This window comes from Bufo gargarizans, unplaced genomic scaffold (assembly GCF_014858855.1).
Source record: "Bufo gargarizans isolate SCDJY-AF-19 unplaced genomic scaffold, ASM1485885v1 original_scaffold_2143_pilon, whole genome shotgun sequence".
Classification (NCBI taxonomy): Eukaryota; Metazoa; Chordata; class Amphibia; order Anura; family Bufonidae; genus Bufo; species Bufo gargarizans.
The window spans coordinates 301,901-314,949 of NW_025334660.1; the positions used below are offsets into that span (position 1 = coordinate 301,901).

General features: G+C 47.6%; 1 gene segment (V, D, J or C); it reads right to left on the reverse strand.

Annotated features, from left to right (window-relative positions):
• Positions 1-223: 223 nt before the first annotated feature.
• Positions 224-729, reverse strand: LOC122924015. The segment is given in 2 exon segments: positions 224-543; positions 634-729. Coding segments are annotated over 2 exon segments (405 nt in total).
• Between the last annotated feature and the right edge of the window lie 12,320 nt (positions 730-13,049).

Consider the following 13,049-nt stretch of genomic DNA (forward strand, 5'->3'; position numbering starts at 1 on the left):
ATTAAGACAGGTAATATGTGATTAAAAGGTTGCTAAAAATGTCCCTTTAATTATGTTTCAATGAGAACCATTATCCGCATATTTCAGTCTGCTTTCTTTTGTACAATATTCTAGTTTCTTATGAATGTTTTTTTAACTGCAATATTATAGGATTAGTGCTGCCACCTAGTGAGGACATAAGGAATCTTTCCATCATTCTGTCACACTCAGACATTGTCTTCTATCAGTGTGCGTCTTTAGCACAGTAATAGACGGCAGTGTCCTCAGTCTTCACATTGTCCATTTGTAGATATAACATGTTATTGCTGTTATCTCTGGAGATTGTGAATCGTCCTTTTACAGAATCATCATAGAGTGTGCTACCCCCGTCATGTCTAATATAAGCCAACCACTGCAATCCTTTGCCAGGAGTCTGTCTAACCCAGTGCATACTATAGCCACTGAAGGAGAATCCAGATGCTTTACATGAGAGTTTATGGGAATTCCCAGGCATTATCACCACTGGGTCTGATGACTGGACAAGTTGTGCTTGAGACTGGACACCTGGAAAATACAGAGAATAAGGTCACATCCCTATAATTATCTCCTCATAGCGCTAGTAATATCTTTCTTCTAATGTACTAGTAATGTCACCTGACAAGCAGGCCAGTGATAGAAAGAGGAGCAGGAAAGTCTTCATGGCTGCTGGGTGACTTCTAGGAGGTGATGTGTGATCCATCAGCACTGGCTTATTATGTAGGAGATGTCACACAACAGGAGGTGACGTCACTGCATTTCCATATTGTGTGATGTCTATATATACTTTGGTGAATCTTTCTCAGGGACAAGGAGACAAACACTCAAGTGCTTCTCCCCATTGATCTAAAATCCCCTTCTTTATCTATTAACCCATAAAATGTATTCTCTATTCTTTGTTACAATAAATCCCCATTCACACACATTTACAATGTCACAAAAATATGTTAGGTAGATATGTTCTTGATTTAATATGCATTAATGTGTCTGTGCATAGAATCTGTCTAGTTTTGCACAGTTTGGCACAAGTTGGGTTTCTATCATTTTGCCCAACTTGTTTGAAAATGGGTGGAGCTTATCAGGAAGGAATGTGGCGTTATGGGAAGGGATGGAACCGCATCCCTTCCTGATAAGCCACAATATTTTATGTAAAAAGAAAGTAAAACAACCAATAGTGGTAGAGAGTTAGAGAAAAGTATCTAGGCCGGCATCACATTTGTATTTGCCCCACCTATCTACTTCCAAAGCAGTAGAGGTGTGCCGAGACTGCTGTACGGAGGGTAGGTTAAAGGGGCCCACCCCCAATGAGTTGTTGTAATAATGGGATTGGTAGGGTGGGGCAAACGAGCTGACGCTGGTAAGGAGAGGGGGAAGGCAGAGGCTTATAAACGCTAAACCCCACCTCCCCTCATACAAACACAGCAAATATACATTTGCTTATCACTTGTATTCGGGTCGTCTATGCGTGTGAGACCTACCTATCTACTTCTAAAGCAGTAGAGGTGTGCCGAGACTGCTGTACGGAGGGTAGGTTAAAGGGGCTAAAAATCACAAACATGGGTTAAATGTTATATGTTTATTTACAATTACAAAACTAGATTACTGAAGGCACTAGACATTTCAACCTGCGGGTTTGGTATATATCGGGCATAACAAGCCGACTTCCACCTGCCTAGCTTCTTAACTACATGTACCGGGACATTTTGCTCTGATGCGGCGGAGGCCGCCCCGATGCGCATAGAATGTCCCGTAATCGAGCTGGGGTCGACACCAATGTTCCTCAACAAAATACGGATGAACTTGAGGAAATTTGTGCAACTCAAAGGAGCAGATCCTAATCTAAGCAGAGGTGCCTCACCCGGGGTTTCCTTAATAAACTTTAACCACTCTCGAATGGTTTTCACAGGACACCATTTGTTACCAGTAGGAAAGTATTTAACTTTAGTCAGCTGTCCTGGGCGTGTCGTCTTTGTAGAGGTTAGCGCAAGAATGTAACAAGAACCGTCCCAAGAGATCTGACTCTTCCTCAGATAATTTTTACAGCTCCCAGCGCAGGTGAATTCGCCTGGCCTGAGGAAGAAGAGCAACGGAGCGTGGCGTAGCCATAGTGAAGTGCGGCTTGACTTAGGGGGAAGACAGAGGGCATCAAAAGGGTTAATGAAGTTAGTTTGTCTGGGGAGGTTAAGTGTAGGACAGGGGGGCGTGGTGTGGATGTGCATTTTCCCGGGCAGTATATAGTGCAGGGCTCTAAGGGGAGGTACACCTGACTGGTTTGCAGTTTTGAGTGAAGTTCCCGCCCACCCGCCTGTGTTTTGTCAAGGTGGTTCACGGTTCGTAAGTTTGGCAGGCAGGGGGAAGGATCCTGGAAGGTATTTCAAGGGTGAAAATGGTGCACTGCATGTGAAAACGTGCAACTCATGTGTTTTCGAAGCTGTACGCTGGGTGCCCCTGTTTGGGAAACTGGGCCTACAGGGGTATTTACTGGTATTAAGAAATATTGGTGCCCTTGGGTCGGTGAGTGCGGCCAGGGGTAAGGTGGCGATACAAGTGAAAGTAATGAGTAAGATTACAGCTTGATCGGTTGCCTTCCGGGGTCCTTCTACAATGCAAGGGGTTGCAGTGTCGGGTTGGTTGGCCGTGGCCATGTTATGTTTGGTATATATACAGTATGTTTATATATATATATATATATATATATATATAATGTTATTCTGGAAATGCCTAATTGTTTGATTAAAGAAACATTTGAACATGCTGGGTTAATAAAGTTATGGCTACGGCCCGTTTCACCATAGAAGGTCTCCGTGTCGTTTGTGGGTATTAGGATAAGGTATGGGTTTAGGGACGGTTAGCCCGTAAGAGTTCTTCCATCCTTTTAAGTCAACCATAGAAGGCCAGATACATGGTTGTCTTTATCAGTAAGCTAGTATATTCACCAAAAGGATATCCTTGCAACATATCAGATAAGGACCTGAACATCTTCCCCGTAAATGGCTGCCGGGAAGGACTGGTGACAGCAGAGCCTTTCTGTATACCCCTCAGTAACATTCTGATAGGATGCGCAGAAAACAATGATGGTAGATGAGGATGCTTCAAATACAAATTATGTTGTATTCCGGCCAGATATGACTTAATAGTACTGTAAGGCTACTTTCACACTTGCGCTTGATCGGATCCGTTCTGAACGGATCCGATCATATTAATGCAGACGGAGGCTCCGTTCAGTACGGATCCGTCTGCATTAATAACTTAGAAAAAATTCTAAGTGTGAAAGCAGCCTGAGCGGATCCGTTCAGACTTTCAATGTAAAGTCAATGGGGGACGGATCCGCTTGAAGATTGAGCCATATGGTGACATCTTCAAGCGGATCCGTTCCCATTGACTTACATTGAAAGTCTGAACGGATCCGCTCGCCTCCGCACGGCCAGGCGGACAGCTGAACGCTGCAAGCAGCGTTCAGCTGTCCGCCTGTCCTTGCGGAGGCGAGCGGAGCGGAGGCTGAACGCCGCCAGACTTGATTTGCCCAAATACTTGATGGGTCGCCCCAACTTGTCTACCCCCGATGTAGCCTTGCTGACTGACGGCCCAGGAGTACTACTAGCCTGTGACAGAGCTGGGTTATCACTGACTAAGCACCAGTCTGTCATATGCGAGTATGAATTGCATTTGGAGCAGGCTGAGGCTTTGAGACCGGCAAAGTGTCTACAGAATAACTCTGTATTAATATTAGACCAATCTACCATATGTTGGAACTGAGCCAACGCCGCTGCAGCTTTTGCTGAGAAAGAACGGTGATAGTCGTAAAAAGCTGACCCACCATACTTATAAGCCACATCCACCACCTTCTACATATACAGGTCTAACTCTTCCCTGCGCTGAGGATTACCTGAACAAACAACATCTCTATATAAGCTGAAAGCTAAGACAAACTCTGGGATGCTGAGTTTCCTGTTCAACCGCACATCTTTGGATTTGAGCATAACCGAGACCTCACCACAGACTATAGTTTTGTTGTCCGGTGCCTCATGTGCTAAATTAACATCCTTGCCATCAATTTTATCCTGCCTGATGTTAGCAGGAATAAAATGGAAAGGTGCTATAGAGGGTGTTAGACCTGACCCACCAGTTATACTATTGCAGGAATTAGAAGATCCCGCCGCACTCTGTGCCATCAACCGAGTAGCTGTATTGCCAGCTTCGACCGACTCTAATCTATTTTGAAAGTCCGACATAGAATTAATGGCCGCGTGTAGTTGGGTGAGCGAGGTCTGGATCGTAGCCATGGAAACCGTCTCCTGACTCTGGCCCGCTGGATCTGAAGACAGCAATCAAAAGAGTTCAGCCTTCCTTGCGGAGGCTGGGAACGGGATGCCTCTTTTGGTCAGCTCTGCCATCAACTTGGGTACTGTCCATGATATTAACGACTGCCTGGAGTCTCTTGCTGAACCTGATGCAAAACTTGCACGGTAAGATGACGTGTCGCCCACCACGGATTCTTGAGACATCTTAACTAAAACATGACATGGTTAATGTAGAACAGAAAACCCACCACCTGAATTCACCTAAGCCTAGACGTGCTAAGAACCCTCGTACCCAGCACACGAATCACCCTACAACCACACAGTGGCATAACCGGAATGTGGATACCATAGAACTTACTGTGAAGCCCCAGCGAGTACCGGCTGACCCATGATAAGGCATGCAAGTGGTAACTGTAGTGAGGACAGGACCTGAACCTGTCTGTAGCCATGATCGTTGCCTGTAGTCGTGACAGGACTTTAACATATCTGTACATGACAGACCTGTGGACAGCTATGTGTATCTAGGACGTAACATGCGTATTGCAGCGTGTGGCCTGTAGTCATGACAGGCTATAACGTAGTTGTGGACCTATCAGACATATTCAAGTCCTATGTAAAGCTATGCGTTGAAAACATATATATATATATATATATATATATATATATATATAAAAAATTTTATCACACGTGAGTTGTGGAAGACTACCACAATAGTACTATACCTGAAGTTGTTTGCTTGTGGATGCCAAAAACTGCTATAAGACTGAATACATAAACAGAGTGTTAGCTACTACTGGCTGTAACCTCAACCTACGCTAAGATAAATCGTAGCCTACATGACCCGGATGCCTGCGTGTCAGATAAACTCAGCCACCTAATCGCAGAGATCCTTATATGCCAGATGGCAAACCGTATATCTAGGAAAATCACAGTAGTGCTATAAGTAAGTACTAAATCTACCCCCAGGGCTGGCGTCATAACCCGGCATCCCCGGGCAAGTGCCGGGGCCCAATGCTCCTGGGGGGGCCCCACTGAGCTGCTATGAGCACTTCCATCAATACAGATGGGAGCTCTCACTGCTGTCATTTCACTTACGCAGTACCCCTTTGGTGGGGCCCTCTGAGCTGCAGAGACTCAGACACGCCCCCTCTACACAGGACACGCCCCTCTACACAGGACACGCCCCCTATACACAGGACACATGCTGCCTGAGGAGAGAGACCGCAGGGCTGGAGCAGAGAAGTGTGAAGACAGTCTGTGAGTGAGTCTGCAGTCTGCACTGTGACTGTTTCTTGTCTGTGGGACAGAAGGGGGGAGGGGGGACTCTTCGATCGGCTGCTGCTTCATTCTATTTAGTTGTGTTACTGTTTCATTAAGCAGTTTGTCTCCATGACACCTGCCCCCCCCCCCCCCACATATCCTTTCCTATCTCATCCTCATAGGGCCCCTGCTGTCTCCTTTCCTCCCTCATGTATCCAGAGCTCCTGTTTCACCCTCCTATCTCCTATTGCTGCCCTGCACAGACCTCCTGCCCCTACTTCTTGTATGAATCCCCCTCAGAGCCCCTTCCACCTACTTGCTGTGTCCACCCCTCCTGTCCATCCAGGGCCCCTGTCTCACTCCTCTGCCTCTCATTATGGTGGCATCTGAACAGCATTCACCATAAGGACCTTCTAACGTCACAGGGTCATGTGACTGTGCCCCCCACCCCGTACTGTGCCCCTTTATACCCTGCATTGTGCCCTCTTACCACACCCTGTGCAGTGCCCATAGTCATTCCCTGTACTGTGCCCTCTTATACCCTTTTATCCGGTCACTGTATGGTGGTTTTATCATTGTATGGCGGTGTTATCACTATATGGTGGTGGTATCCAATAACTGCATGGCCATAACTGTAACCCTTTCCCTGCCCACACCACTTTTTTTAGACCTGGCATGAGCGGGAAAAGATACAGATTGCGGTGCTAAGGACCTTTACGCCACATCTGTATCAGAAAAGCGCCTAATATAGACGTATTTCTATATAATAAATGATCCCCTAATTGTATTATTATTCGGGGGTAGGGCTAATATCTTTATATTATATAGATTCTAGTGTATTATACTGTGCCCTGTATTTCCCAGTAGAAAATGATCCTTGGGAAGCACAGTCCTCACCCCTGACCACCAGGACCAGGTAGCGCTCTGTCAGTACATGGCGGCCTTCCCTCTTTGCCACGCTGCTCCGCTGTGTACTGGTGCTTATTCTGACACTAGGGCTGGGTTCACATCCCATTAGTGCCATCCATTTAATGCATACCAAAAATGTATGCGTTAACAGATGCCTCAGACTGATGCCGTACAGTGGCGTCCGTTCACCATACAGTTCCATGGTAAAAAAACATACGTTAACGTATGCATTTTTTACTTGACTCTGCAGGATACAAAAACGTGGAGTGCTGCACATTTGTATACATCAAACCGATAGGAAAAACGTGATGTGAACACACATTGGGGGGGGGGGGGGCGTACTAAAATTGGCTGTGGGGCCCAGTCAGTTCTAGCTACATCACTGCACATCTCCTTCTCTGCCTCCAGGCCTGGCTCACTGCTGCAGCGGGCCGCCAGGAGAGAAGGAGCGCAGGGAGCTGCAGGTTAGTGATGGACAGGACCGCCGGCTCCCCTGCAATGATAGGTATGTGAGGGGGCCACTGGGGGGTCATTCATCACACTGTGAGGGCCCCTTACACAGTATAATGACTCCCAGTGCCCCCCATTTAGTATAATGATCCCCATTGACCCTCCATTTAGCATAATGACCACCAGAGCCCCCATTAAATATAATAACCCCTCGTGCCCCCTCCATACAGTATAACCCCCAGTGTGGGGGCGACTGGGGGTCATTATTCTGAATGGAGGGTCACTGTGGGGTCATTATACTGTGAGGGCCCATTACATAGTATAATGACCCCCAGTGTCCCCCATTTAGTATAATGATCACCAATGACCCTCCATTCAGTATAATGACCCCCAGAGCCCCCTCCATACAGTATTCCCCCAGTGTGGGGGCTACTGGGGGTCATTATTCTGAATGGGGGCGACTGGGGGTTATTATTCTGAATGCAGGGCCACAGGTGGTCATTATACAGTGGGGGGGGGGGGAATTGGGGGTTCATTATACTGTGTGAAGGGCCACTAGTAGTCATTATACTGTATAGGGGCCACTGGGGGTCATTATACCATGTGGGAGCCACAGGGGGACATGTCAATGTAAAAAAATGCCTCATGGGGGCCCACTGGGATTTATCGCCCAAGGGCCCACATGAACCTGGAGCCGGCCCTGTCTACCCCCCCTTTTTTTAATTATTAAATATATATATATATATATACACACATACACATACGCCTGACCTCATGTTACTGACTAATAATTATCCTAACTGACAATTCAAATACACATTCAATTTAAGTAAAACCATGAACACTAATGCTTGTAATGATTTGTATAGTAGTAGCAATACTGACTTTGACCAGTAGATGCAAGTACAGTTTTAGGGCTCTTTCACACTTGCGTTGTCCGGATCCGGCGTGTACTCCATTTGCCGGAATTACACGCCGGATCCGGAAAAACGCAAGTGAACTGAAAGCATTTGAAGACGGATCCGTCTTCAAAATGCGTTCAGTGTTACTATGACAGCCAGGACGCTATTAAAGTCCTGGTTGCCATAGTAGTAGTGGGGAGCGGGGGAGCAGTATACTTACTGTCCGTGCGGCTCCCGGGGCGCTCCAGAGTGACGTCAGAGCGCCCCATGCGCATGGATGACGTGCCATGCGATCACGTCATCCATGCGCGTGGGGCGCCCTGACGTCACTCTGAAGCCCCCTGGGAGCCACACGGATGGTAAGTCTACTGCTCCCCCGCTCCCCACTACACTTTACCATGGCTGCCAGGACTTTAGCGTCCCAGCAGCCATGGTAACCATTCAGAAAAAGCTAAACGTCGGATCCGGCAATGCGCCGAAACGACGTTTAGCTTAAGGCCGGATCCGGATCAATGCCTTTAGATGGGCATTAATTCCGGATCCGGCCTTGCGGCAAGTGTTCAGGATTTTTGGCCGGAGCAAAAAGCGCAGCATGCTGCGGTATTTTCTCCGGCCAAAAAATGTTCCGGTCCTGAACTGAAGACATCCTGATGCATCCTGAACGGATTTCTCTCCATTCAGAATGCATTAGGATAAAACTGATCAGGATTCTTCCGGCATAGAGCCCCGACGACGGAACTCTATGCCGGAAGAAAAGAACGCAAGTGTGAAAGAGCCCTTAGCCAGCAGAGCACGATACAGGCAGAGAAATGCCGACAATGAAAACAGCAGAAGGTTAGTATGATTGCATGCCGAACACCCCCCTTCTTTCTCCACTGTGTGCTGGCCGTACAGCCCCGATCTTACCGCTATCTAGCAGAAGTAGTAGGGTAGAAAAATGCCAATGCCGAACTTTGCTGCTGCTTGTGAAACGAAAGTACCGTTACCAGGAAGTGACGCAGACGTGCACCACCAGCCGCAAATGAGCTGACGCTGGTGAGGAGAGGGGGAAGGCAGAGGCTTATAAACGCTAAACCCCGCCTCCCCTCATACAAACACAGCAAATATATGTAACGGGGTTTTGAGGGCGGCTCCTAGTGTCTTTGGGGTCCCTAAACCTAGTTAACTCACTATGCCTGACAGGCGGATCCTGAGCCTCCGCTATCTGGGAGCTGGGGTACATGTCTGCGGCAGTGCCTCCACCCAGTGGAGCATCCGGGGTAGGGATGTGGGGTCCCACTGGGAACATACTTAGTGCAATGAGACTGACACAGCCTAACTGGAATTCACTTTATATAGTAAGCAGCAAATTAACCAACATACATAAGAAAATACAATAGAGTAATACAGGTAACAATGCAATGTGGATTTTCCTCACCCACCCACAAGCACGCCTGTGTCCCACCCCCTTATCTTCGCCCTAGTGGCCGTTGGTGCACATAGGAGAGTTGGGGCCCTTATAAGTCCTGCTCTGCAGGGTCACTGAAGCAGCCTGAGCTGTGTAATGTCCGTCACTGGACCTCAGAGTCTTTACTGTGAGTGAGGAGACAGGTGCCCTGTGGTGATACAGGGAGAGGTTTGGCTTACCCTCACAACACGATTAGCCAGGTCAGTCAGCAGCAGTCTCCTCTCACTGGATTCACCAGACGTCTGGACTCAGTGCTTGTCTTTGCCAGCAGGTCCCTCTCTCAGCAGGTGTGATCTTGGGTGAAGCAGGTTCTCTCAGCAAGGTTCCATCTCTGTGCTGCAGTCTCTCACAACATGTCCTTTCTCTGGCTGAGCACGTAGTAACTTCCAGAAAACTTCCAGGACCTACGATGATGTCACAATCATGTGACCAATGCTCAATGTTTTATTAACAGCATACTGAGTCCATCTGCCATCTACTGGGCATTTCAGCTAATGCAGCCTGTGTAACTTCACAGGGTTACATGCTCCCCCTTGAAAATACTTGCCTTCCACTGGCAAGTCCTAGCCAGGGAGCTTAACAAAAACTCAACAGAAAAAGGTTTAGCATACATACAGTACAGTTAACACAGTAACATCCTAGCTAGCTAGTTATCTAGGGTAAAGAGTCGCTAACATTTACCACTTCAGCTAGTGCATGTAGGAAAGTGGCCATTTTAGATGCTGCTTGTGTCAGCGGGGCATAACTGGGCTCTCCTATATTATCATAAACTAGGGCCCTAGGGGGTTGCCGCACTCTGGTGCTGTGTCTCAGTTCTCGCTGTGGGAGAGGATCTTGGGACATCAACTGTGGAACTTCAACTCCTGCCCTCGAAGTAGAGTCTCTAAGGGAAGTTCCAGGCACAAAACATGGACTTTCTGGATTCAACCTTGGAGAACTTTGTGACCCAGGAGAGGTTTCGGGACTTTGTGAAACCACAGGAGTTAAAGGAGGCAATTGCTGTGTTTCTTCTGCGGGTGATGACCACCACTGATCCTCTGCACTGGGAGTTCCCGGGGTCTCCTCTGTCCCATTTCCAGGACTCTCTGCTGGGTTTTCCTCCAGTTCTTCACTACTCTCTTCCTCTTCATCAGCATACACAACTGGAAGCAGATGGTTTCTATGCCAAGCCTTTATTCGGCCCTCCGGGCCCCTAATGTTGTACACTGGCAGTCCTTCCAGTTTGGACACAACCTCAAACAGGATATCTTTCCATCTGTCAGCCAGTTTGTGTTTTCCAGGCACACCTAGATTCCGGAGAAGAACTTTATCCCCTGCTTGAATCTCCCGATATCTCACCTTAGAATCATACCTTCTTTTGTTCCGTTCTTCCATTTTTGCTGCAGCTTGGGTAGCCAACTCATAGGCCCGATGAAGGTTTTGTTTGAGGTTCCTCACATATTGAAAATGTGAAGTTGAATCTGTTCCATCAGGAGACACTCCCAAACGGACATCTATCGGCAATCGAGCTTCTCTTCCGAACATTAGGAAATAGGGTGAGAACCCTGTAGATTCATGCCTTGTACAGTTGTATGCGTGGACCATGGCTTCCACATGTTTACTCCAAGACCGCTTCTCGACTTGCTTGAGAGTCCCTAGCATATCTAGGAGGGTCCTATTGAATCGTTCTGGCTGTGCATCCCCTTCCGGATGATAAGGTGTAGTTCTGGACTTCTGCACCTGCAACATGTCCAACAGCTCCTTGATCAACTTACTCTCAAAGTCTCTACCTTGATCAGAGTGTATCCGATTGGGTAGTCCATAGTGAATAAAATACTTCTGCCAAAGGACTTTGGCTACAGTCACAGCCTTTTGATCTTTAGTGGGGAAGGCTTGAGCATATCTGGTGAAATGGTCCGTTACCACCAGCACATTTCCAATTCCCGCTGTATCGCTCTCAATGCAGAGATAGTCCATGCACACAAGATCCATGGGTCCCGTACTTTTCAGATGACCCATAGGGGCAGCTCTCACAGGCAGGGTCTTCCTCTGGATACACCTCCTGCATGTCTTTACATGTTGCTCGACATGTTCCCTCATGCGAGGCCAATAGAACCGATCTTGTACTAGGCCATAGGTCTTGTCCACCCCGAGATGCCCATGTTGATCGTGGAGAGCTCTCAGGACCATGCCACGGTGTCTGTGCGGTAGTACCAATTGTTTTCTGTCAGGGTGATCATGATACTTCACAACCCTATAGAGTACTCCATCTTCGAGATGTAGTCGGCTCCATTCTCTTCGGTATAATTCTCTTTGACTCACAGGTAGAGAAGTCAGCAATTTAGGATTCTTAGTCTTTATGGCTCTGATAACTATCCCAATATACCAGTCCTGCGCTTGAGCCTTCCTCTTGTCTTCTGTGGTTATACTGGACCACTGTTGAAGCATGACTGGAGCATGGAACACCTCAGGCACGGCTTCTGGAGAGTGGCTAATGGAGTCTATCCCTCTTAGCTCGGCAAATTCTTCTTGACTCTCGGCCACCACATACATCTGACAAAAGGCTCCTACCCCCGGCCCAGGGATCTCTTCCCACTCCTCTTCTTCTTGGTGAGGAGGGAGTCTAGGTCTGCGGGACAGGGCATCTGCGCTGACATTCTTGGGCCCAGGCTTGTACTTCAGGCTGAAACTGTAGCTTGACAAGGCAGCCAACCACCTATGTCCTGTGGCATCCAGCTTAGCTGTAGTCTGGATGTAGGTAAGTGGATTGTTGTCAGTCCTTACTTCGAATGTTGCTCCATACAAATAGTCATGCAGCTTATCCACGATGGCCCACTTGAGTGCCAGAAACTCCAATTTATGGACTGGATAGTTCTTCTCTGCTCCTGTAAGACTTCTACTTATATAAGCCACCGGCCTCAATCCTTCCGGATAACTTTGGTGCAATACACCCCCTAGGCCTTCCATACTGGCATCCACATGGAGGATATATGGTTTCTCAGTGTCTGCATAGGCTAAGACAGGAGCTTCTGTAAGTCTCTTCTTCAATGTCAGAAAGGCATCTTCACATCCTGAAGTCCATTTTTCTTCAGTAGGTCATGTAACTCTCGAGCAATCTTTGAGTAGTCTTTCACGAACCTTCGGTAGTAACCACAGAATCCGAGAAAGGACCGCAACTCACTGATGTTATTTGGTTTTGGCCAATTCAACACTGCTTCAATTTTAGCAGGATCTGTGGCTACTCCTTCAGCGGAGACTATGTGCCCCACATAAGTGACAGAGTTCTGGGCAAATCGGCATTTGTCCACTGATGGATCGACTTCAAGTTGAAGGCCTGAAGCTAACACCTTTAGCAATCTTTGTTCATGCTCCTCTGGTGTCTTCCCGAAGACAATTAGGTCATCTAGATACACTAGACACTCTTTGGGATTCATATCCCCCACAGTTTTCTCCATCAGCCTCTGAAAAGTAGCAGGAGCTCCTGTGACTCCCTGTGGCATTCTGGCAAACTGGAAGAACCCCAAAGGGCAGATGAACGCTGTCTTTTCCTGATCCTCCTTCTTCATGGGTACCTGATAATATCCAGACCTCAAGTCAAGCACACTGAACCACTGGCTGCCAGATAGGGCGTTCAGAAGATCCTCTATCCGGTGCAAAGTGTACTGATCTGGCACAGTCCTCTTGTTCAGAGTACGGTAGTCCACACATAGCCGAACTGAACCATTCTTTTTCCTCACTACCACAATAGGTGAGGCATAGGGGCTCCGGGACTCTGTGATGATGCCT